Source organism: Equus asinus, chromosome 21, assembly GCF_041296235.1.
Source record: "Equus asinus isolate D_3611 breed Donkey chromosome 21, EquAss-T2T_v2, whole genome shotgun sequence".
Taxonomy (NCBI): Eukaryota; Metazoa; Chordata; class Mammalia; order Perissodactyla; family Equidae; genus Equus; species Equus asinus.
The window spans coordinates 75,178,779-75,203,341 of NC_091810.1; the positions used below are offsets into that span (position 1 = coordinate 75,178,779).

At 38.1% G+C, this 24,563-nt stretch overlaps 1 protein-coding gene across 8 annotated transcripts in view; it reads left to right on the plus strand.

Annotated features, from left to right (window-relative positions):
- Positions 1 to 23,872, plus strand: part of SATB1 (SATB homeobox 1) — a 97,397-nt gene extending 73,525 nt beyond the window's left edge. For 4 of the 8 annotated variants that reach the window (XM_044753891.2, XM_044753893.2, XM_044753890.2 and 1 more), the window contains exons 10-11: positions 18,964 to 19,167; positions 21,523 to 23,872. In XM_044753891.2, the coding sequence (XP_044609826.1) occupies positions 18,964 to 19,167; positions 21,523 to 22,020 (702 nt within the window). In that variant the 3' untranslated portion in view covers positions 22,021 to 23,872. Of the gene's footprint in view, positions 1 to 18,963; positions 19,168 to 19,741; positions 19,838 to 21,522 lie in introns of all 8 variants that reach the window. The other 4 variants (XM_044753895.2, XM_044753894.2, XM_070493021.1 and 1 more) reach the window with 2 other exon arrangements.
- The last annotated feature ends 691 nt before the right edge of the window (positions 23,873 to 24,563 follow it).

The window sequence follows — 24,563 nt, forward strand, 5'->3', positions numbered from 1 at the left end:
ATAGCCATTCTATAATTTATCGGTAAATACCTTGTAAAAATATAAGCTCCAAACCGCTTGTGGAGTTGCCATACGATTGTTAAATTGATGAAGCTGTCTTTTTTCTAAGTCTTCATCTACTTCTGTTGTATGTTAATAGAGAATCAATATATTCTCCTTTGATTTCTTGATTCAACAATTCCATTTGCTTTTGTGTATTTTTTTTAACAATTCCCTTTTCAACTAGTATGCTTCAGGAATTGGGTTTAAACACACTGTTTCATAAACTGCCAGCCTCCTCGGCCGCCTCAGTGCCTCTGATTCTGTAAATCAGATCATAGGCAGCATGCTGTCATATAATAAGGTGTCTGATCCTTATTACCAGTTTGTTGATGCACAGACTCCTTCAAATTGACCATTGCAACACATGGTTTCCCCTGAAACTAGCTGTGATAATTAGCGTGGTTCTAATGAGACAGAATGTCACTGATCTTGTGCTGAACTGTCGAGTATCGACGCTACGGATGGGAACTGTCAGAGCCTGCCATCTGTGACAGCGCTTGGCATATTCCAGTGGCAAGGTAGAGCATGCTCAATAGAGTATTTTCAAACAAATGGCCCCTTTTCTTGACGAGGGCTCTGTGTCTGTTCAAGTGGAAGCATGTTTGCCCCAACTTCAGCCCATGCTCAACCCATTTTGAGATCCAAATGCAAATAAATATTTAAACCTCTGTGATGTGTTACATAAGAGAGGAATCTTTTGTTTAGCAGGTGAATTCTAAGTGGCTTTCCTTCCCCTGTTTTTTGCCTCTCCCGATTGCCCCATATTGTCAGTTAACAGGAAAGCAGTCATTTAAGATACTTTTCCCCCAATTTTAAAATTGCCTTGTTTAAAAGAGATTTGTTGGGGAGTTGGGATGGCTCCTAGTGATAAAGCAGTCTGATTTAACAGAGAAAAAGGGGAAACGAAAGAAATAGTTGCAAATGTGTGTAGGAATATGCAAGTTGAATAGAAGAATTAAAATGGACAGGACAGTTATATCGGTAGGCTCCAGAGAGAAGTAGAGATTTTTTTGCTGGAGTAAAAGTCCAGCGCTGCTTATCATTCCAAAATATGCTTTGTTGCTTTTTATTTCCTCCTCTCTGGCAGACCACACAGGGCTTGTTCTGAAGAACATTTTCACTAATCTGATCAGGCAGCCAAATACGCCGGGAAAACTGCTTTAATGATCCCACTAATTACCTCAAGTCAATATGAACTGTATTATTAGACTGAGGGAAAATATTCCATTAGGTCTCCCCCTTGGGAGTTTCTCCGCTTTGTGATGTCACTGAAGCCTTCACCCTCTCGCTTGTAATTAATTTTATTTACACACGCAGGCACGCACAAGGTCACACCTGCACAACCGGCGCTGGCCAGGGAGCTTGTGGCACTCCGGCTTAATCAGATCTGTCATAATTACCATTCTGCATGTTTCTGACACACGCTGTGAAATATTTCAATTTAACTGCCGCTACCAGCACAACCAGATGTAGTGCGAGTGTGGCTGCATTGGAAATATTATTCCTCAGGATAAACTCTCTCCTCCTCCTTTTTCCTCCCACCCCCCCCCCCTTTTACAGCTAATGTGGCACAGAAGCTGATGTATCCTGTAAATCTTGAATGCAGTGCTAGATTGATAACAGGCGATTAGACAGTTTAACCACAAACAGCTTGTTCATTTTTCACAAATGAAAACCACATGTGGTGTAACTAAAATTTCAGGCCCCTTTTTTTTTTTAAGGGTTGGGGTATGTGTGTGTGTGTGTTGAAGATGTGCTTAAATAAAAATAAAATTCAGTGAAAAGAAGTGTCTAGAAAAATAGAGAAGTTGCCTAGTGTTTTCCCAGGTTATTTTATCAAAACCTTCATCAAATTCCATTTTTCTACTTTCTCCAAAACTCAAATGGGTAAAAGATTGTATTCTCCATTGGGCTTTCTGTTTATTTCTGTAAGTTTTTTTTTTTTTTTTTTTGATGGGAGCCATAATATCCCTTTGGTCCGTGCCTTTTTATTTTTTCAGTGTTAAACCTTTTATTTGAACATAAATTCTGAAAGAATTTCTATAGTTGGGTGGATGTAATTTTTTGAAGGACAGTTTCCCTTATTTTTTTTAATGAAAAGTTGTTAGTTTAGACTTTACAGTCACTTCCCAGACAATCCAAAACCAAAAATGCATCCAATCAGAAAATTTATTTCATAGAGATGTTTGTTAATTTGCAGAATCATCTTGAAAGATAGAATTGAAAGCCAGTGAATTCTGTTTCTATAGAAATATTGGAGAAAAGCTGGCAGAAAGTGCAGGCACAGTAGGTAACCATATAAGACCCAAGTTATCACCAGTCTCAGAAGAATCCAGCCATAAAAAAATTAAAGTGGTGGAGCCATAAGAAGGCAAATAAGCTGGTGGAGAACTAAAATTAAGAGAGGAGGAAGAAATGGGATCAGTGGTGATTTAGAATCGTACCTCCAGAGAAGTTCACAACAATCCACTTTAGAGAACATTTAAAGCGTAGATATAGCCTAGTTAAATGTCTTTTAATGCCAAATAAAATACACTCTTTTTCTTTTTATCTTTATTTTTGTTTTACTACTTCAGTTATGAACCTCACTTTTTGCTTCCTAGGATTCTATGGTGACTCCTATTACCTAACTGATAAGAGAGAACAGAATTTCCCATAGAATAGTGGATTTTTTCCTTTTGTTCCCTTCCTTTATCCATTTTCCCTCTTCCTTTGTTATTTTCTCACATTTAAAAAAAAATCTTTACTTCCCAATTTGTCAGTGGAACTGTCTTCTCTCTTCCCGCGGCTATTTTCTGTTTTGTGTTTGCGCCATAACATCTTACAACTTTGAAGTCTAACATTTTTCTGCCTATTCGTATTTTCTTCTGGCCTGAATATCACTCTAGAGGGGAAAAAGAGGATCTGCCTTTTCTTAGAGCCCTCCTTCCATCTCAGCTGCTAAGCAGTTCACATGGCTAGTATCAAATCATTGTCAGTTTCTTCACAGAGTCAAAATCTATCTTTATATTCATTTTACAAGAAGCAGTCATTTTGGAGGATTTGATTCAGTCTTCACATCACCAATTTGTCACAACACTATTTCCTATTGAGTACAGATAGCACCTCAGAATCCTTCTTAACTTAACACGGGGCCGAAGGCACCCGTTGCTAATCAGTGAGATCAACCCACCACTGCTATAGTCACTTATATTTTAGGATTCCCAGGAAGAGGTTTAATATACATAGCATAGTTATTTGGGGATGAGTCCAAGAAATAAGATAAGTGGAGGTAAGAGAAATTATAGCTTATAACTTCATTGCTACTGCCCTTGCTTTAATAACCAGGAAGTTTTTGCACAGCTCCTTCAAGATATGCTAGAAATAAGCCAGCATGCAAATTGAATCACATTTTGCAATCACTGGTAGAGCTCACCACTTAAAGGAAGCTTGTTCCTTTGCAAGTGGGAGATTTCATTTACAACCGGAGAGATCATCCCTAGTTTTCCATGTTTGCAAACTTCAGTTGTTGTGTATTAGGATTTCTTTGTGCCTAGCATATCCATCGATGCAAAAGGGAACAGGAAAGAGAGCAAAAAGAGTGGCTGTTGAGGGATGCTGTAGTATGTATGGAGTTTGAGAATATTCGATATTTTGAATGCAAGGGAAGAGCATGTCTTTCCATTAAATTTAATTAGACTACAAGAAGCCCATTGTTCAAAAAAAAAAATCATAATTCTTTTTATGGACCCTGCTAGGTCCCTGTCTTATAAAAGGACAGTTTTCATGTCTCTGTTAGCAGGTCACAGTTGAGGATTCAGTAGAAATGTAGTTTACAAACTTTATCTTGCCCCAGCTCAGCCCACCTTCCTCAGCCACTCTGCAATTGCTCTTCTCCGTTGCTTTCAGATCCTCGTGAAAATGTACAAGAAGGAAAATTGGTTCCTTTTAATTCTGTTTGCTCTTTTCTCTAGGACCCGCTGTCTGCATTTTTCATCGTCTTTGTTGAAGTCATCAATATCATTTATAGTGTAGCTCTTGTTTTTATTCCAAGCTGAAAGGAATGAGAGGGCATGAGTCCTGATGGTCTGCGTTGGATAGAAATAGGGCTTATTTGCTAACTCACACATGGTTTGTATTACAGCTTGCCCATAGACTTCATCTTTTGGAGAAAGCATTGAGGATTGCAAAGAGTGGTGGTCCCAGTTCCCCTGCTACCATGTTGTGTAGCCCCAGACAAGTTGCTTAACCTCACAGGCTTTGAACTTCCCCTTCAGGAAGATGAAATAGGTTGGGTCAGATTATGTCTACCGTCCCTTGAAGTTCCAGGTTCTGTGAGTTTCTTGCTGAAACAGGTGCACAGGTGTGAAAGAGAATGCTATTTTGTGGAAGGTACTGCGACAGGTGTGTTAGTCTGGGAACAAGTCACAGAGGGTGTAAGGTTTTGAATAATGGACAGGCTTAGCTTGAGGGAACAAAGTGCCATTTTGAGGTCTGTAGCCAAAAAGCATTAATTATGAGTGGTTGTGTAGTGAGGAGAATTGATGGTTTGGAATCCAGTGTATGAACTCCATGTTACCTAGTGTGAGATGAGCTCACGATTGATATCAGCTCATCTGAGACCTGTTAGGAGGAAACCGGAAGATCTCCCTCTCATTGTCAGGGACCCGGCAGAGTCAGTACAGTAGAGAAGGAGATGAGCTCAGTTCGGTTGGGAAATGGGCTTGACTTACGAGGTGGTGGGGTAGTGGTTGCCACCCTGAGGTGACTTGAAGGTTACTAAAGAGTTTCTTCCTTAAACATGTCTTTTCGATTTTTTGACTGATGCCTGAAAGTCTACCTTTAACTTGTCTCTCTCTCTTTTTTTTTTTTTTTCGCATTGGTATAAGTTCTGGGAAGGGTAGCGTATTAAGGAGGAAAAAATATACTCGATCCATGAGAAATTGCAGGTCTGAAAGAGGTTAGTGAAACAAGGAGTAAACAAGGAAGAGGAGGCAGGGAATGCCAGCTGGTTTGAGGGACTAGCTCGAAGCCCATATCTGCAAATTTGTAAACTGGAATAATAGCTGCTGAGGAGTGCCCGTCCCCAGATGTCTCCTTTGAATGTTTACCCATTTTACTTATGGTCCCAACACGAATGCTACTTATCATGGGTGCTACTTGGCTGGTTCATTGATGGAGTATTTGGTGGTTTAAATGAAATGCAGATTAGGTAAAAATAAATTACTTTCAATAAGGTCAAGGAAGTGAAGGCTGTAAATAAAACATACATTCACAAACAGACAAATGTTATTAGGAAACCCAGCTCAGTCCATGCCAAGCTGTTACTGTCTAAATTGCCTTCTTTCTTCCTGGCTTGCAATTAATTTTTGCTTGTGTGTTTGGAGATTGGGGGAAGGGTAATAGCCTAATGGATAATGATTTTATTTTAGTATTTTGATTAAAGAGACTCAATAACTTGGACCCTGGATAACCATAAGGACTAAAGCCTTATCCATCAAGCTTAATTTCCAGACAGAAAGTTGTGTTTATATTTCTGGATAAATTTAGCTTTGAGCTACCTATGATATAAAATGATGAGATGGTTGTGTGCTCATTTTCCACCTATCCCCCCGCTTCCCTTTACCGTCTTTCCTACTCACTTTCTTCAATCCTCTATTTGACTAGCTTCCTTCTGCCCTGTCCTCAAGTCTTACAGAAAATACTTTATTAACATCTGCTCTTTGAAAAATGGCGGTGAGAGCAAGGACCATTATTTGATTACTGCTGGTTTCCTGGTATTTGCATGGCTCTCCCCACCCCCACCCACCCACCCACACATACGTAGCACGCCGGTTCCACTGTTCCCTTCCTCTCCCTGCTTCCATCCTGTATCTGCCTTGTTACCTTAGCTCCTTGTATTTGGGAAACCCAGGTGTCTTTGGAAAAACTTATTAGTGTGCCTCTCCTGGCAATTAGATATTTCTCAGAGGATACTCTGCTAATCGTGTTTAGCTTACTTGGATGGTATGAAGTTAACTAAAGTAGAATATGGATGCTTTATTCAGAGGTTGTAAACCCATTTTCTGAGTTTGTAACAGGACCAGGGAAAAAGTGTACTAATGCAATTGTCAATCAAAAAATTTTAAGCTGTAAAACTATTGTTTTATGAATGAAATCTCATCCAGAACTGAAATACATAAATCAGATAAAAGTCTTCCCCCAATGGCTTGAGTCTCCCTCAGTGACTTGAGGATTGGGTGGGGATGGGGCCTTCTCATCAACACCCAACCCTACACACACACAAGGAGGGCGCTGCTGAAAGGCCCCGATGGAAACCTGGACTCCTCAGGACATGGTCTTGGAACCAGTGTACTATGATGAACTGTTTTCTTCCATCCCATCTCTAAGAGACATGGCCCTTTAGTGGCAAAAATAACATAAGGAAATCTGTTTCATGAATCCATAAACAGTCAAATTTTCTGATCTACTCTCTTATATAAGATAGTTCTGGAAAAATATTTGAAATAAACATATACATTTTGTGTACATATCTGTGTATACACACACATACATGTGGGGAGACACTCTATTTAGGAGTTCTTAACCTCTGGCCCACCTTCCCCCAAGGGGTCCATGAACTTAGATAGAAAAAAAAAATCTTTATTTTCACTACCATGTTACTGAAATTTGACGTTTTATTCAATTATCAATTTAGGCAACAAATCACAGTAGTATTAGCAATACCTATGAATTTGTCACCAATAAAAATCACAGGTATTTTCATATCACATTAAGTTATTGTGGATATCTCAAAATATTTGCTCATCACTATAGAATTACAGTAGTTATTAGATCTGTTGCTAGATCTTATTTAGTGTGTTAATAAAGCACATATATTACTATATCATAAATTTTTGATAACTGTATTTCAGTATAATTGATTTTTTTCATAATCTTATGTATTTTATTTTAGGCACATAAAAACATTGTTCTGAAAAAGCATCAACCATGGGCTTCACCAGAGGGATCCATGGTCCAAAAGAGATGAGATCAATGATTAGACAAATTGTATGTAGGGAAAGAATATTTTATATATATATATATTTTTTTTTAAAGATTTAATTTTTTCCTTTTTCTCCCCAAAGCCCCCCAGTACATAGTTGTATATTCTTTGTTGTGGGTATTATATATTTTTTTACACATTAGCTGAAGAACTCTTGAATTTACCTAGGAAACATTTGTTTGTTATTTGTTTATTACCTTTTTTTTAATGCTTATTTTCAAGTACCCTTCACTTCCAGAGCATGTAAGCAGGGATTAAAACAACCACCACCACCACCACCCACTTCGGGCAGCCTTTTCTCCAGCATTCTGATGCCTACATAACAGTGCAGGACTTTGCGAGAATGCCTTTGCCCTTAGACTGGAATTTTTTTGCCAGTTAAACTATATCTTTAACATCAACTTAACTTGAAGTTTAAGCTGTTCTTAGCTCACTGGACAGTAAGTGCTGGGAGAAATGGTTCCCCATTGTGTATCTGCCCCCACATCTCCTCTTAGCCTGCACAGTAGGTGGCATGTAGATGGCGCTTAGAAATTATTTGTGGAAGGATGGAATGATTCAGAGGCAGATTTCACGTGCTCACTATTTTGCTCCTCATAAAAGCCAGTGTATCCCTAAGGGTGTCCCAGCGGGAGGAATGGGGACTCTGCTCAGAAAGACAGAGCGGGATCAGCCTCCACTCCTGTCCTTGTCCCCATGGGTGTCTCTGAGCTTGTCTTCCCCAGGGATAAAACGGGATCGGTGCTTGTGAGGAATAACCCAGATGGCCTGTGCAGAGAGCCGCAACTTCCCTTGTCTCCTTTTACTGGTAAAATTATAACCCGGCCATTGTCACTGGGAGCCACATGATGCTTCTAGAAATATTTATGCTTTTTTTTTTTAATGCCTACTTGTGAATCACAAGATTTGAGTCCCTCAATTCAGCCAATTTCTGATTAGTAAGTTTGCATAATGGATAAAATGATGTGGTTTTTGGCCACAAAGTGGGTGTTACTTTATCAGCAAAATCATAAGCAACTCGGGAGCTCGTAATGACCCTGCCTGCTTGATTGCTCCTCTTTGGATATGAGTGCCATAACTTTTACAATCCCGAATTGCCTTCCCTTGGTTTTAAAAATTCTTTGTTATCTCTCCTAGAATATCATAGAAGGAAGATTTAAATTTTTAATTCCCAGCTCCTAAATATGCATAATGGGGAGTATAGCTCATTTTAGGCGATATCTGCAGCATTGAAAAGTTTTATATAAATCAATTAAAAATGCAAGGGCAGAAATATTTATTTAAAATAACCTGGTAGTAAATTATTTTCATAAGCAAACAAACCACTGTGTTAGATAAATCATCACCTAAGAATTACTCATGTTGTAAGTTCAAATTTTACAGGTTTTTTTTGTACATGGCATATACGGATATTCAGCAACATTTTTTCTTAGTGATCATAATTTTGAATAGGAAAATATTGTAAAATTTTAAGAGTGACTTTTTAGGACAAACCATGATAAATTTTTTTTCATAGCATTACCATATAAGAGCACATATTTGGGTTGAGGGGTTTGGAAAAAGTGAAGTTTCCCCTTAAGCTGCTTCTTTCAACAATCAAATATATTTGCTGTTGACAGATGCCTTTAATAGTGCTTCCCGCCTCCTTAAACCTAGTGAGCTGAGCTCAGTTTGAATTGTATTTCTTTGAAGAGCAGCAACGTCATTATGCATATCAGTCGTTGGACTTTGCTACAATACAGGATGTCCTCAGGAATGGCGCAAGTGTACCATTTTTATGTCTTTCTCTGTCCCCCCAACTCACTGGCACCTCAGTGTGTTGCGGGAGCTCTTTGGCTGCTTTTTACACCCGTTCATTGAAGCGTGAGCCTCAGGGCGGCTCCAGGCCCCTAGAGTGAAGCGCAGTTGAGTGTGTGCCATTCAGAGGGCTATTTGTGCTGACATTTGTTTATGATAAGTGTAACTCAGATAGCAGAGATGAGGGTGGTCTGGAATAAAGAAACCCGTCAGCATTTGTTCATGAAAGAAATGCTGAGGGCCTGAACCAGAGGAGTAGGAACGGAGAAGAAGAAACAAATTCAAGGGACATCCTACAGGAGTTCCTCACTGTTCACATCGGGAGGAAACAGACAAAAAAGTCAGATATTTAATTGAAGCTGTTTGCTATATTTTTTTAATTAAAAAAAAGTACATAGCCACCATATAAAAATAAAAAAATGCAAGAATAAGGAAGAACATGAAAAATACCCATAATCCCAATTAACTAGAGATAGCCTGACTTATGTTCTTTATATACACACAAGCCTATATATGTATATGTATGTATACATATATATGTGTGTATATGAATATGTATGTCGTACATTCATTTGTATGCTACATGTACTTTTTAATTCCCTACTGAGGTATATTTAAGTTGTAGTCAACTGTTGATATCACAAATAATGCTAATGTTAACATTATTATAGTTAAATATTTACATACATCTTTAATTATCATTTCCTTAGGATAAATTCTCAGAAGTAGAATTATTGGATCAAAAAAGGCATTTGTGTTCTATAGGCGATTGCTAGACATTTCTATATTCAACATTTCCACGTTGCCCTTCAGAAAAATTGTACCAATTTATACTTCAAATAACAGCCTTTCAGCCCAGGTGACTGGGTGGGTGGTGATGCTGTTAATTGAGTTCAACCACATAGGAGGAGAACCTAGTTTGTCAGAGGAAGATACTGGGTTCAGGTTGGGATATAGTAACTGAATTATTTTCATTACCTCCTAGATATTCAAATTAGTTTGGATTATCTTTGTGATAATTACAACAATAATAAAAACAATAGCAGCTACTATTCTTCATACTGGTACTGTGTGTCAAGCCCCTTTCATGAATTATCTTACGTAATTCTCAGAACTCTGTGAGTAGTGGTAAAATTACCTCCATTTTATAGGGGAGAGAATTGAGGTCTAGAGAACTTGAGTAACTTGACCAGGAGTACAGCGCTAGTAAGTCGTAGAATAGGAATTCAAATTAAAACCTAGGTTATCTTAACAAGTAGGTCTTAGAAGAACGGTGTATATAGAGGAGATGAGGTCACAGTAATTAAGTCATATTCTCAAGAAAGTATGGTAAAGAGCTATCGTGAAAGAAGCTATATTCAATTTGAAAGCAATTAGTCTACCTCTTTTTCCTAGCATATTGCTAATTCATCTCACTATTTTTCATTATTCTCCCCACTTTAAATATTGCCCATTCTCCAAAGCCAAGCCATATCATTCTCCATCAGTAAAGACTTCCTTGACCACCCCAACCCATCTCTTCTTCCCCTCCAATTGGATCCTACTTGATGTCTGCCCATCATTGACTTTTATCACATACTGCCATGCACAAATAGTTATTTTTGAATGCCAGGTCTTCCCAGATAAACTGTGAGCCATTTAAGGCAAGTGCTTTCAGTTAAATTCATCAGACCCTTTTGTAGTTATCATGGAACAGGCACTGGGCTGAATGTATTCTATTTCATTTGTACCAGCCACAGTCCTGTGAGATTAATACCATTATTATCTGCACTTTGTAGAAGAGGATCTGAGGCCCAGAAAGGTAATTTGCTCAAGTTCACATACATAAATGTCTATATAGGATATCGCCCTTTACTGGTATACTGAGGTGCTTGAGCATGACTTGAAAAAGAGTTAGTATTTGGATGGGTAGAAAAAAATGGGAAAAAGCATTCCTGTTGGAGAGAACAATCTGAGGAATGGAGAATAGAATGTGGGGAAGTGTTGGGCAACAGCTAATAAATGGCCAGTGAATGAGGACACGAGAGCGCTTGGGAGGAACCTTCAGGGCAGCTCTAGGGAGTGTGAACTTTTTCTCTACATTAGGAAGGCTTGAAGGTCATTTTGAGCAGGAGGATAACTGGACAGTTTGAAAGAGGAAGACCAGAGCAGTGATTTTCATCCTAGCCTCCCTTTTCCAACAGCATCTCGAAGATGGCTAAGGGGATTCAAGAAAGCTTAATAAAACCTGTATGTTTACCTATCAGGAAGTTCCATAGGCTAAATTAGACATCATATTTATTTGCTTTTTTCAGGAATCGCAACTGTGCATGATAACACTTGTTCTTTCATTCTTCATCAAAGCTCATGTCATCATTGGTGTACTTTTTCCCCTAGGAAAGGAAGAGGAATGATTACTTAAAAGCTTTTTTGTTCAGAAATCAGAATAATTGTCCTTTGGAGGCAATTAAAAAGAATGTTGGTGCCTAAGAGCATAATTCAAGGAAGAGGTGCCCTAGTGCTGACAATTCAGTGGTGGGCAGAATGGAAAGGAGCAGAAGATTCTTTATGGTAGAAGCAGAAGCTAAAGTGGATGAAAATATTAGAGCATGAACCTGGGGAGTATTGAGTTTTCTGTTTTTTAGTGATGCTAGCTGTGAAGAATGAAGAGAGAGTAAAAACTTAAGTGAGACTTTAAAGCAGAGTGTATAAATGTTAAACAGGAGCCAGATCGTGTCACTGAAATTTATGTATTGTCAAAAATACCTCCTAGATTGCGGGAAAAAACTGTAAGAAATTCTTTCTCAGAGACCAAATTCAAGTATCAGACATCTAAGCCAGATTTTTATTGTTTCATTTGAGCTTTGAAGAAACTATCCTGAAAGCAGGTTTGAAGTATATGAAAAAATTAAACTTTAATTAAATATCTTCCAAATCTAATGTTTTAAAAATAAAATTAAGGCTGTCTTTGGAAATTCTCTATTTCAGTCATATCAGGAGATTAAATTCTTGCTAGCTAGTTTAATCCGTTGTCTAGAATTGCATAGTTTTATCTTCATTCCTCCTTTTTTGCCCTTCTTAGATTCTGCCCCCTGAAAATATTCTGTAAAACTTACCTGACAACCTTTTAAGTGAGAACCCTTTTTATCTACTCTGGCCAGATTGTTATCTGATAATCTTATTATGGACCAAACAGTCTGTAGCAAAAGAAAAAAACACCATATTTCTGTGTTCCCTAAGGTCAGTGGCTTTGAGAAGGTGGAAAAGAAGCAAACATAAAAACCATAGAAAGCAAATTATTTTCATTTTTTTGCTTGATTAAATTTTAAGCAAAATTGAAAAATAAAGATTATTTACTAATGAATCTGAATATTCCTCCAAAATTCACTCAATTTTAATGGGAGCTTTCCTCCAGATTGTATAAACATTTCTTTTTGCTAATAACAAACCTCCAGAAACTCTGCTAGATGTGTTTAACTTCTTAAAGTGACAAAAATTTACCCAAGTGAAAAATTTATGGATGGCCATGTTATGTCCTATTATTACCACAATATGGAAACCCACAGATTTTTGGCTAAGCTATTGAGTCCCTGAAATAAATTGTAGAGTTTGGAAAAAGTTTAAAACAGTAACAGTTTAGAAGTTTAAAAATAGTAGTAATTTAAAAGAATATCATGATTTTTTTTTCTTTCCAGCAAATACAAATATCAGAAACCACACCTTGAAAATAAATATATTTGGAGATACACATACATATATTCCATTTAAATATGTTTCTTTTTATAACTTATCTTTGAATAAAGTGGATATAATCTACTTTTAGAATGGAAAATGCATTTACTGGTGTGTCTCTGTTCAAATTTATTTCTCATGTTTTCTTTAATAAGACCACTGTTAACTTAGCAGGAGAAGTTACTCACAGAGCCTGTTGAGGTTCTCTTCCCTATACACAGTATAGATGTTATTAAACTGAGGAGAAACATTAGTGAATTTCCTACTAATTCTATAGAGGAGAATACGTATCTTTATTAATGTTAATGGTGGGTGCCTCTCATTATGTTATAGAATAATCTGCTTTAGCAAAGGTTTTTCTTCTAAAGAACTTCATAACATTTAAAGGTTAATATGTTAGGTAAAGAACAATATCTTAAGTGTTTTTATTACAGGACATGATGAGATGGTTTTTATTAAATTATATGATGATTTGAATGGGGAAGAAGAAAAAGTGCATCACTTCTTGCCCTCAACTTTAATGCCTTTAATCAAATAATGACCTTCTGGAAAATAGTTAATTTTAAGCATTTGGAAAGATCAATACCACTTTGCCACCAAAAAATGGCCTAGATGATGAAATTTGATGTATTTAAAGTATCATTTCACCCTTTTAACCTAGTAAATAATTTAAAATGCTTTCAGTATTGCTTTACCACTGTTTTGTTTCTCACTGTTCGAAGTGTTATGATTGTTCTCGAAAAACGGTTAGAAGTTGGCACGTGAAGCATCCAAGCGTCGCACCTCGAAGTGGGGTTGTACCTCCATCAGGCCTTGTGTGTCTCTGCATTAGGGCCCCTAGAGAAGTATATGTTTTAATACTGCTATATTTGAGGCAGGGTGTGTATAAAGCATAAAAAGTGTGAAACTGGAACCCTCTTGGAATGTTAAAGGGTGGTTTAAAACATCATTAGTCACTTTGCATCTTTTGTGAGATCTTTAAACCTTTATGCTAAAGGTGAGAGATCCCGGTGCTCTGACAATTAGAACCCATTCCCCCGGCACCCCCCCCCCCCCAGCTTATAGAACATTGGTATGAAATTACCCTGAGTGCCGACAGCTTTGTAAATAAAAAAAAAATTGCCCTCTATTAGCATGTTTGTGGGCAGATTAAAAACTGTCTTCATTAGCATAAGTAACACTTACAGATTCTTTTAAAAGTAGAAAATTATTTGCTGAATGATAAATTGCTAGCTTTATAGTTCGTTGTTGTTGAAAATGTACTCATTCAAAATGCCTGGTGTAGTTTAGTCTACAATACTGAATTTTTTGTGTTAGAAGTACTATTTAATGGATTATGTACTTAATCCTTGTTCCTACTACTTGCTAAAATGTAATTCATGCTTTCCACTAAAATGTTTGTATCAAATACCTCCCTATTTAGATTGATTTCTTTTAATATCATATATTATTATACTATATGCCCCAGAGATTGGAACGAAATACTCCCGCAAATAACACATAAAAGATGAGGGTGAGGGGACTAAATACAGACTATAAAATGTTTTGCTTTTTAGAACTCAAATTACCATTCTATTTTTTAAAATGTATTTTTCCTTCTTAGTTGCAGCAAGAATTGTCATTTTCTTTCTCTTTTTTGAACTCTTGGGTTTAAAATGTATATGTACAGATGATAAAATATACGTATCTCTACATTAAGTGACTTATTTTCACAGAGAATACTGAAATCTGTTTTTCCTTGGAAAACTGGTTGTGTTGCATGCTTCCACCTTTGTCACCGACCAGGTCCTGTAAGAGTTGTCTTTGTACGTGTCTGAGACTGCGGAGGTACAATAAGTTCATTCGTGAAATGAGGCTACTTTCTTGACTGAATTAAAATCGTTGCGCACCCCTTATCCGTTAAAATGAATGAAGTGAATTGACTTGAATTAACTGTTCTAAAAAGAGTGGAGTGGAAATCAGAGATTGAATTTGGTTGGAAATTAGCAGCTGAGAGATGAAGGTGCCAGGATTTTTATTTAAATGTGGTACAACAGGATTCTGTCAGTAAAGACATCATTAGAATATTGAGTTTAGAACTGCTAATTTTTCCTTTAAAATGAGCATACAGTTGTGTGTTTCATGGACCATAATAAATTGCCATTGTATTGTCATTGAGTTTGTTTTGCTTTTTTTCAGGACAGGTTTGGCAGTCATTCTGCACTTTCCCTCTTCCTTTTTTTCCCCAGTCTTACGTGTCTTTAGTAGATACCTAACCAAAACCAGTCAAAAGAATGTTATTTATTTCATGTGGTCTTAGGTTCAGCATCTTTTGCACTGTTTTCTTGCTTACGGTAGCAAGACATTTGCAGATGGTTCTTGGTTACTATAAAGTACATAACAGTATTTCCTTTGTGGCAGATGGATTTAAGACTTTTAGTTCTCAATAAATGTAGGTTTACAATACATAACTTTACAGGATTTGTGTTGTATATAACAGGTTTGAACATATTATCTCAGAATTCATCTGCATGGCATTTTCAGCTTATTCAGGGTCCATGCCAGTTTTTTTAAGTAATGGGGGGAGTGCAGTGATTGATAGCAACAGCTCAAGGCGTGATTTTGAATAGAAACAAAGGGTTTAGAACAGAAGGTGTCAAATTAAACTTTGTCAGTTTGAAAAGTAGTAACATCCTGAAAGTTTTACTAATTTATTTACATGTGGCTACTGTTTATATTTTGCAGTGTAATGTTGCTTGGCAAATTTACTACATTTAAAGGTTAGGTTGCTCCTTGTACCATTTTAGTTTTCTGAGAATGGATTGGTCTCGATATTTTAAGGCTGTTAAGTCTCCTGTCTTTTTCTACTGTTCAGAGCACTTGTCACCTAATTTAATTTTGAGTGGCGCCCTACTCCCACCTATGGTCTGACAATATTTCAAGTCCCAGAGACCTTTCTTAATAAAGTAATTACGTTCACATTTTGTGACAAAGTACTGCATTTCATTCCGCGTTTGTCCTCTACCAGGGAAATCTTACATTTATCATTTAAAAACCAATACAGTACTTAGGGGAATCCCTGTTTTTCTCTGTCAGATATTACAAACATTCTCACATGTTCATTGTCTTCCAAGTTCATTTGCTCTAACAATATCACTTATGGAAAAGTGACCTAGAAAAAGGTATTGGGGAATTAGAAAGCATTTGGCTTTTTTAGTCACTTTCTGCAAAACAGATCAGATTACTGTCATCATTCACAGAGTCTCAATTGATAGAATTTGAGGTAGTCAGAATATTCCATGGTATTTAAATAGCATTATAATAAATTAATCTTATTTTTGCCAGTGTAAATTGGGAATGAGCCAATATATTTCTCTGCTGACAAAGAACTAGCGTGTCAAAATATCTGTTTTCTGTTGTTTTTTAAGAAACATGCACATCAAGAAAAGTACTCCCCTCCTTTTTGTTTTTTTGGAATACCCTTGGAGAACTAACAGTTCCCAGCTGTACCGTTAAATATTTTTCTAAGAAGCATCTGATTTCAGTCTCTTAAAATCGTCGTGTCTCTTGAAAGGCTAGCAGAGACATGCTCCAAACTTATAATTCATCAAATTATTTTTAGATAAGGAATTAGAAGTATTATTTAAGGGCAGAGGTTAATAGCAAACTACTGGAAATGTTATGTTAGTCATGGGCAATTAATAAAAATAAGGATCCGTCTCGTAAGTACAGAGACACAGAAGTGACAATATGAGCAAAATATTTGTTGAATGAGTCAGGGCTCTTTTTCTGAAATATTTGTTAAACCAGCATGAGTGTGATTGTTTAGGAATTAGCTATCATTATTAGCCATTTTCAAAGAACTAATGATTTTCTTTTCCAAAGAACATCTGTGATCCACATGTTTTCTCACATATATCCGAGTACTCACTGATCTCTGCGTTACTTTAAAAAGTTTCTAAAGGATTTGAAAAATTATTGGAGTTTTTCAGCTCTCTCCAAGAAGCCTTTCTTACATGAATTGTTTTTAATTTAACTTTTCAGCAGTTTTTAGTTACAAGCATATATTTCTAAAAAAAAAAACAACTTAGATGTTCAATGTCTAGCACCTATTGCACTAGTATAACACTAGTTAAGTTAAAAAAAAAAACTTCTCTGTTGTTTATGAACCTTCTAACATATCTTGAAAGGTAAATAAAACTTTAGTGATTTGCTGTGTTTAAGCATGGGGGCCTGTCGATTGCTATAGCTGAAGACAAGGGGGAGGAAGAAAGTAATCTTAGACATAGTTAATATTCAAGCCTACGGGAAGATATATATCTAAAACCTGCACAGCATCCAAACTTAGAGGTAAAATGTAAAGAAATAGCTTAGATGTAGGAAAATAGAAAATATTTTCATGGCTTAATCCAGATAGCAAATATTTGCCAGTAAGAGCTAAACAAACATCTCCAGGGCACCATATGCGAGTGGGTCTCAAATATTTCAAAGGCTCAAATACAGTTTTGTAGTTAATGTTATACTCATATAAATAGAGCTGAAATATGACATATCATCATATTATCCTGGAAATAAACATAGAATTGCCATAGTTAGAAGAGAAGTGTGTTCAGTGACACTGTAAGCACAATTATTATTTTTTATTTGGCTAATATTCTTTTAGATAAATTTTTAGTTCACTGCCTGCTCTCTTAACTTCGTATTATACATTGAGTGCCGTCAAATGAGTGCATAATTGCATGACCTGTCGAGTGCAGAATCAAAACTCTCTTAGGAAAATTAGTTGATCTCGAGGTTTAGCTGCAGGCACCCTTGGCTGGTTAGTAGGTGGGCCTTGGGCAGCTAATGTATCAGTTCTCCATCTTTTTTTATAAAATCTGTCAAAAAGGCCATTTTGGGGAGAATGGGCCTTGCTTTTTCCCACAGTATAGTGCAGTTGGAAGGAGAATTTTCTCTCCAGTTTGAGAAGAAGGGAAGGAAAGTCATACCATTCTCTGGTCTCACCCCAAAGGTAACAGTACTCTTTCCATTACCATCCAACTGATTGACTTGGAATTTCCAAGAAACCCCTTTGTCTTAGATCTCGTTCCCTAAAGCAGAGCTTAAGATGGGGAATCAGCTGCTCGTGAGTTGGTGAGGGGCCTGGAAGGAGTGAGGGAGGACAGGGAAGAGGAAGGGGTCCAGCTGAAGTCTGTACTGATGGGCAGAGGGACCAGGAAGAACGGGGAGGGCCATCTCCAGAGAGTAAATTGAAGAGTAGAGTGAGTTGTCACTTTGGGGCAAGTGGACAGAGATTTTTGTACCAATGGACCAGCCAGTCCCTGGCCACCCCAGAGTGAGGGGGTCAGTGAGGAATTAGAGTGACTGTCCTGGCATCTCCAGGTGTGATGGCCCCAAGGCATTTCTCGAGAGAAGAATGTGACTGAAAGCTGTTAGCAGGCAGCACAGCCGCTGGGGGTGGTTGCCTTGGCTGGTGAAGGGGGGAGTCTGGGTGCGTCGCCCCCCCTTTTCCTTTCCAGTCCATTGCTTAGTGTCCATCATGGCAGCCAAGATGGAGTAAGTCTGAGATGGTGATTAGAAAATGTTAGACGATGTACTCTGTTGGCCCACTGAGTTCTTGATAGACAATCCGAGGATAAAACCTGGGCCTTGGAAGCCCTCAGAGAAGTTCAGCTTTGGTATTCATTGGGCACTTCCTTCTCTCTTAACTCAGGAAATCTATTAAAATTCTTGTCTGACAAATCATATTGTGTACACTGCAGCAGGCAGAAAAACAGGACTCCAAGTATCCTTTTGGAAAGTTCTTTTCTGAAGAATTCTTCTAATGCCCATTCTAATCATTATGCCTTACATTGGACAGCTTTCTTGCACACACAATTGCACATGTCCTTTCTCTGTCATACACACACTCACACACATACACACACACAAATAGTCACACACAGTGTCCTTTCTAATACAAAAATTATAAACTTAGGGAACCCTTTTAGAAAAAAAAATGTACTCTAAAAATTTGTTCTCTCCCTTCTTAAATACCTTCAGGACCTCAGATGGCCACTCATCAGACAAGAAAGTTGGGCAAGACTGGAAGCACACTCCACTCTGTTCTCCTCCTGTTTCACATATTGCAAAGCCCGTGGCAGATCTATCTGCCTTGCCGTTGGAGTCTGCAAAATATGACTCTCCTTTAAGATGGAAATCTGAACATTTATTAGAAACAGAGCCTGCCTCTTCAACAGCCACAGCTATTTTCTTTTAACAGGTTTTTAAAACTTTTTTTTTAAGCAGATTGGAGTGTTTTGAGCTTATGAAAAAAGTTAACTTCACAAAGTCTTTCCTTTTTAAGCTCCTAATGGAAATTTTCAGCCCCCTAGAGGCATGAACTGACCTCTCATTCTCTTGTCTCTAAGGGGTGGTTGTGTGAGCTGTTACGCTGGAAAGAAGATCCTTCTCCAGAAAACAGGACCCTGTGGGAGAACCTCTCCATGATCCGAAGGTTCCTCAGTCTTCCTCAGCCAGAACGTGATGCCATTTATGAGCAGGAGAGCAATGCGGTACATCACCATGGCGACAGGCCGCCCCACATCATCCATGTTCCAGCAGAGCAGATTCAGGTTCGTTTACCTTGGCCAATTCAATATAGCACTAAGTAAATAGAGCTTTAAACTTAGCAGGGAAATTAGCGTTTCTCTTCTTCCCGCCAGTCTAAACACAGGCTTCTTAGCAAGAGAGAACAATACACTGCCTTCTTGCTCAAGGGGATAAAAGGAAAATTAGCATACTTTTTCCAACATGTGTATTGTGTTCCTCTTCCCCCCCTTCACACCCCCAAAGTGGCAGGAACCCCCTTTTACACTTCTTGTTTGGCAAGTGTGTCTTTGTTAGAATTGGGTTGTTTTGCGTGCGAGAGCTTAAACTTTTTTGGTTTTTAAAAATCAGAATTTAAAAACCTATTTTTTAAATTAATACCAATAGTGCCCCTGAGGAAAGGAATTACTGCTGTTTCTGAAGAGGAAGGTTGTCAAATTATAATTTTGCACCTTGGATTGTGTCCAGGAAGAGGAGGGGAGGGAAAGCTAATTGGACTCTGGCTTCAGACTCCTGGGCCTCCTCACCTTGCCGCTATCTCCCTACACCCTCACAGAACACAGGTTAGGGGTGAGTCACGTCTGTTTGTCTTTCCTTTAGAGCCCCTCTCCCACCACCCTTGGGAAAGGAGAGTCTAGAGGCGTTTTCTTACCAGGCCTGCTGACCCCTGCACCATGGCTCGGTGCTGCTCGTCAGGTGAGCAGGCACAAGTGACGTATGCCAGCCAGAGAGGGAGACGGGGTGGCGTAAAAACCTGCTCCCTCGGTCAGGATTTTCACACTTTCAAAGGACGTACTAACCATGGTGCTGCCCAAAGACCGCTGGGCCAGCAGATTCAGCCATGTGCCTGGCTTGTCGTGTCGTGGGACTTGTCTCCATTCATCCACCGAGGGAACTCCCCTAAGCATCTAGAAGCAAAGCTCTGGGTTCAGGTAGTTTTTTGGTGCTCTCATGGCCTCAATTGCTTAGGAAGTGTGTTGAGACTGGATTTGAGCTGTATAACTTATTTCTGGTAAATCTAAGGGGCTGTTTTTAGCTTTCCCCTTTTAGGAAAAATGGTGTTGCCTTCCAGAGTCCTAAAATTCTACTATCTTTGTTGAATCACCTACATTCTTGGTATCACCAAGATAGATATTTCTTGGTGAAAAAGTATATACCTGTGTAGCTAAAAACAATAATAGGGTTATCCATGCACTAGGAAAAAAAAAAATCCTTGAGTATGAATTAAAGATAAATTGAAAAAAGAGAACCCCTTAGGATATCAAGCACTAAAATAATTGTGAAAGCCTGGAAAACATACTGTTTAGCAAAAACAAAAAAGAGAAAGATATATGTTAAGTAATAAAAAAGTACTTGTTTGAAAATGTAAATTGTTTTTAATAAAATTGCTTCTTAGGGGGATAAAAGGAAATGCTTAGGCACAGTATAAACATTCTAATATTTTGCTGCTTACTCAGGTTGATTTGCTTTGCTGATAAGAATTATGGATAGAGAGTATACAGTATGTGCATGTGTCAAACATTTATGTATAATTGTGTATGGAAATTACTGCACATATACAGACACTAATTATGAAGAAGTGTCTGTATACACTAAATTTAAATCCTAATCACATCTCAGTTTACTATAGACAAAACAATTCACTAGCCCTTTGGGTAGTGGATTGAACCTTTATTTTTCAGTAAGAAAAAAACTTGCAGTGTCAGCCTGGCGCAATTTGGTAAGAAATTGTGTGTATTAAATTAGAACTGTCTGGTAGGAAATTCACAAACGTGAGAATCTCAGAAACCCTTTGGACTCATGAGGGAGAATGCTGAAGAAGAGCAGACACGTACCCATTTTCTTTGGAGTTTAAATCAGACTGTCTTCTTGCTGCGTCTTAGCCATCCCATGAAATGGGGCAAAGCGCACATGTCTTTCCCCACGGCTCTGCAGCTCACCTTTCTAAAATGCCTTTGAAATCCTTATTTCTCAATTTTCATTTTAAATCTTTGTTAATTATTTACATCATAATTTGCTTTGCTGTCTTTGCCTTTGATGCGGATCTTTCTGGCAAAGTTTATGGCTCACGTTTTCAGAGCTCTGAGTTTTCACTTCCGTGTGCCAGACCGCACATCAAGGGTAGGGAGGCTCCACTGACCTCTGATAAGGAAGCCCAGTAGCCCCCGCAAAGCCCTATTCATCCCTCCCTTCCTAGTTCTTATCATTTTGATTGTTTTCCTAATGCTGTGGGCCTGTTAGCTGGCTGCCTTTTCGTCCTCAGTCTCTGTCCTCGTCAAAGCAGCTCCGTGTGGGATCCATGACCGCACGTTTGCTGACTTAGCCGGCGCTGTGCGGCGCCTGGAGAACCGAGCCCTGACTGTCTGCCTGTTCCCTTCCAGCAGCCGCCGCCGCAGCCCCAGCAGCCGCCGCCGCCCCCGCCGCAGCCGCAGGCGCAGCAGCCCTCCGGGCCCCGGCTGCCCCCTCGGCAGCCCACCGTGGCCTCGCCCGCCGAGGCGGAGGACGAGAACCGGCAGAAGACCCGGCCGCGAACGAAGATTTCCGTGGAGGCCCTGGGCATCCTGCAGAGTTTCATCCAAGACGTGGGCCTGTACCCGGACGAAGAGGCCATCCAGACTCTGTCGGCGCAGCTTGACCTGCCCAAGTACACCATCATAAAGTTCTTTCAGAACCAGCGGTATTATCTCAAGCACCACGGCAAGCTGAAGGACAACTCCGGGTTGGAGGTGGATGTGGCCGAATACAAAGAAGAGGAGTTGCTTAAGGATTTGGAAGAGAGTGTGCAAGACAAGAATGCTAACACCCTTTTCTCGGTGAAGCTAGAAGAAGAGCTCTCAGTGGAAGGAAACACAGACATTAACGCCGACTTGAAAGACTGAGATCAAAGTATTATTTTCATTCAACAGTGCCACTGGTATTTACTAACAAAATGAGAAGTCCACCTTGTATTCTCTCAGAAACCCTTTGTTGTTTGTTGTTTGGCCAATGAATCTTCAGACACTTGCACAAACAGGAAAGTTGAGAAAGCATAATGCAGACTGCACTAAATGTTTTACTCTTTTACAGACTGCTGGGCAGCCCCGGGTGAAGCATCGAGGATTGTTTGGTATTAAAAGTTAAAATTTGTGTTCACGGGACACACCAAGGTGTGTACCCCGTAAGCATGATACCAGTGATTTCTTTTTTTTTTTTTTAATTATTATTATTCTGGAGCCTCCAACAAGCATTATAACTTCTGTGATTATCATTTCCTTCCTTTAGTTATTTCTGTAACACTCCACACTGATCTTTGGAAGCTCGTCCCCTATTTTAAAAAAAGGAAAAAAAAAGAGTTTGTTACTCTATTGTATGTTACAAAAGAACTATAGACTGTGGAATGCAGTTTAAAGATGACATATGCCAACAAATGCCTTGTATTATATGGCACTGCCGTAATTCAAATTTGTTTTTATTTTGGAAATAAAAGTTCACTGTAATTTTTTTTCATTCTCATTGTTACATGATTTTTTAAAAAATGAAAAGAAAATGTGAAACACAATTTAGTCCTCATTATTTATTTGTAGATCCTGCAGCATCATGTTGTAATTAATTTTTTAGAAGTTTCCGTTAAATGTAATATTGCTTCTCCTGTTACCATACTGATTCTTTTCTATTTATAAATGTATTTTGATGGGCAGTAAAACAAAGTGTCTTAAAAGTTTTAAATAGAGAAAATGTGCTTTACACAGTTGCCTATAAAAAGTGCTCTATGTTATCCAAGCAATTCATACTATAAGCTTCACTCTTATTGTTGTATGCAATTTTTACTATCATGCAAATAAGCTTAGGTAAATAAAACTAATAGATCACCTTAGAAAATTATGCAATTAATGTGAAAATAATTGATGTTTGCAATGTGTCTTCCTTTGGTTTACAATCAATTTTAAAGCTACATCTGTATAAAATTTCTGTATAAAGGTGTATTTCTTTTTTATGAGTTTATGGCTATGAAAACACCAGCTATTTTGTTACAGCTGGCTGTTTTTATAAGTGTATCACAGTTTTCTTTATGCAGAAACGTTCTGATTAGGAGTGGATATTGACTGTAACTACACAATTAAAATTGTTTGTATGGTATGACATGGTAGGGTTCGTCTGCTTATGTGAAGTAACTTCAAAGAGTCAAAGATGGCCGTCAGTTAGGTGCACGTGAATACTTTCTTGATATTTTACTGATTTTTAAGAAGAACGGTTGAAAAGTCACTTGAAACACTGTAAATTTAAGTCACAGACACATGCTCATTTTTTAAGTTAAACAATGAAGATGATGAGCTGTGTTTGGTTAACATTTTGCTTAATAAACAGAGATAGCAGGATGGTCAGAAGACTCGCCAACAAAAACATAAATCCAGTCTCTAGCAGTTTTGTGCTTAGAATAGATTCATCTGCATTTATTTCACAATTCTTCAATTATGGCAACACCTTTTTTAAGCTAATATATAAATATTTTTAAAGGCCATTGATAGTAACATAAAATAGGGGAACATGGACCTTCTGTACAAAAACTCCTTAGTTAGCAATGTATTTTTTTAAGCTATGAATGGAATATAAGTTAATAACTCTGAGCTCATTTGGTTGTGTATGTTGTAACTATAAGAACTACATGAAGAAAATAGGAACACACCTGAAATTTAAACACAAGCTTCAAAATTCTTGTATCATGAGACTCAATAAACTCCAAGATACAAAATGAGGTGTGCTAAATAATAGTCATAGAAAGGACTGAGTCCAGTGTTGCAGTTTTTGATTCTTATTTTCTTTGTATTCATTGATCTTTTGCTTCCTCTTTTTGAGGTTTCCTAGATGTTCGTGGGAGTATCTGGGTCCCTTGATACTTGGCTTTGAAATCGCCCCTTGTCTTCCTGCCCGTCATTTCCCCAGGCCCTGATAAGCTCATCAGTAGGCACCGGGGCTGCTTTAGTGTTGAACTTTTACCCAAGAAACTGAAAGGGGATCACTGAAAACTCCCGATTCAGCTTTAAAAGTACCATTCACTTTGGAAGCACAGCTGGATCACTCTGAAGGCAGCTGCTTTGCTGCAAACTTAAAATTGTTTTGAAAAAGTTTTCAATTCTGTTAATTAAATTGGAAAATAACTTTTGAAACATTCTTGCTCACGAGTTCAGAAAATCATTTGAGCAAAAGGAATTTGAATTAATAAAATAGAAATTGGTTTTCATGTATTAATAGACACTAGTACGCCATAAAGTTTTTTAGAAAAATCCTATCTTCGTCTTTCTTTTCTCTGAGTTTAAGGGGAAAAGCTAGAGCAGAGAGTAGAGGGTTTTTTGTTTTTTGTTTTTTTCAACCAGACCAGCACTTAACATAAGGTGTCAGGCAGGTGTGAAACTTACTAATCTTTTTGGAAGGAGAAATTGGGTTG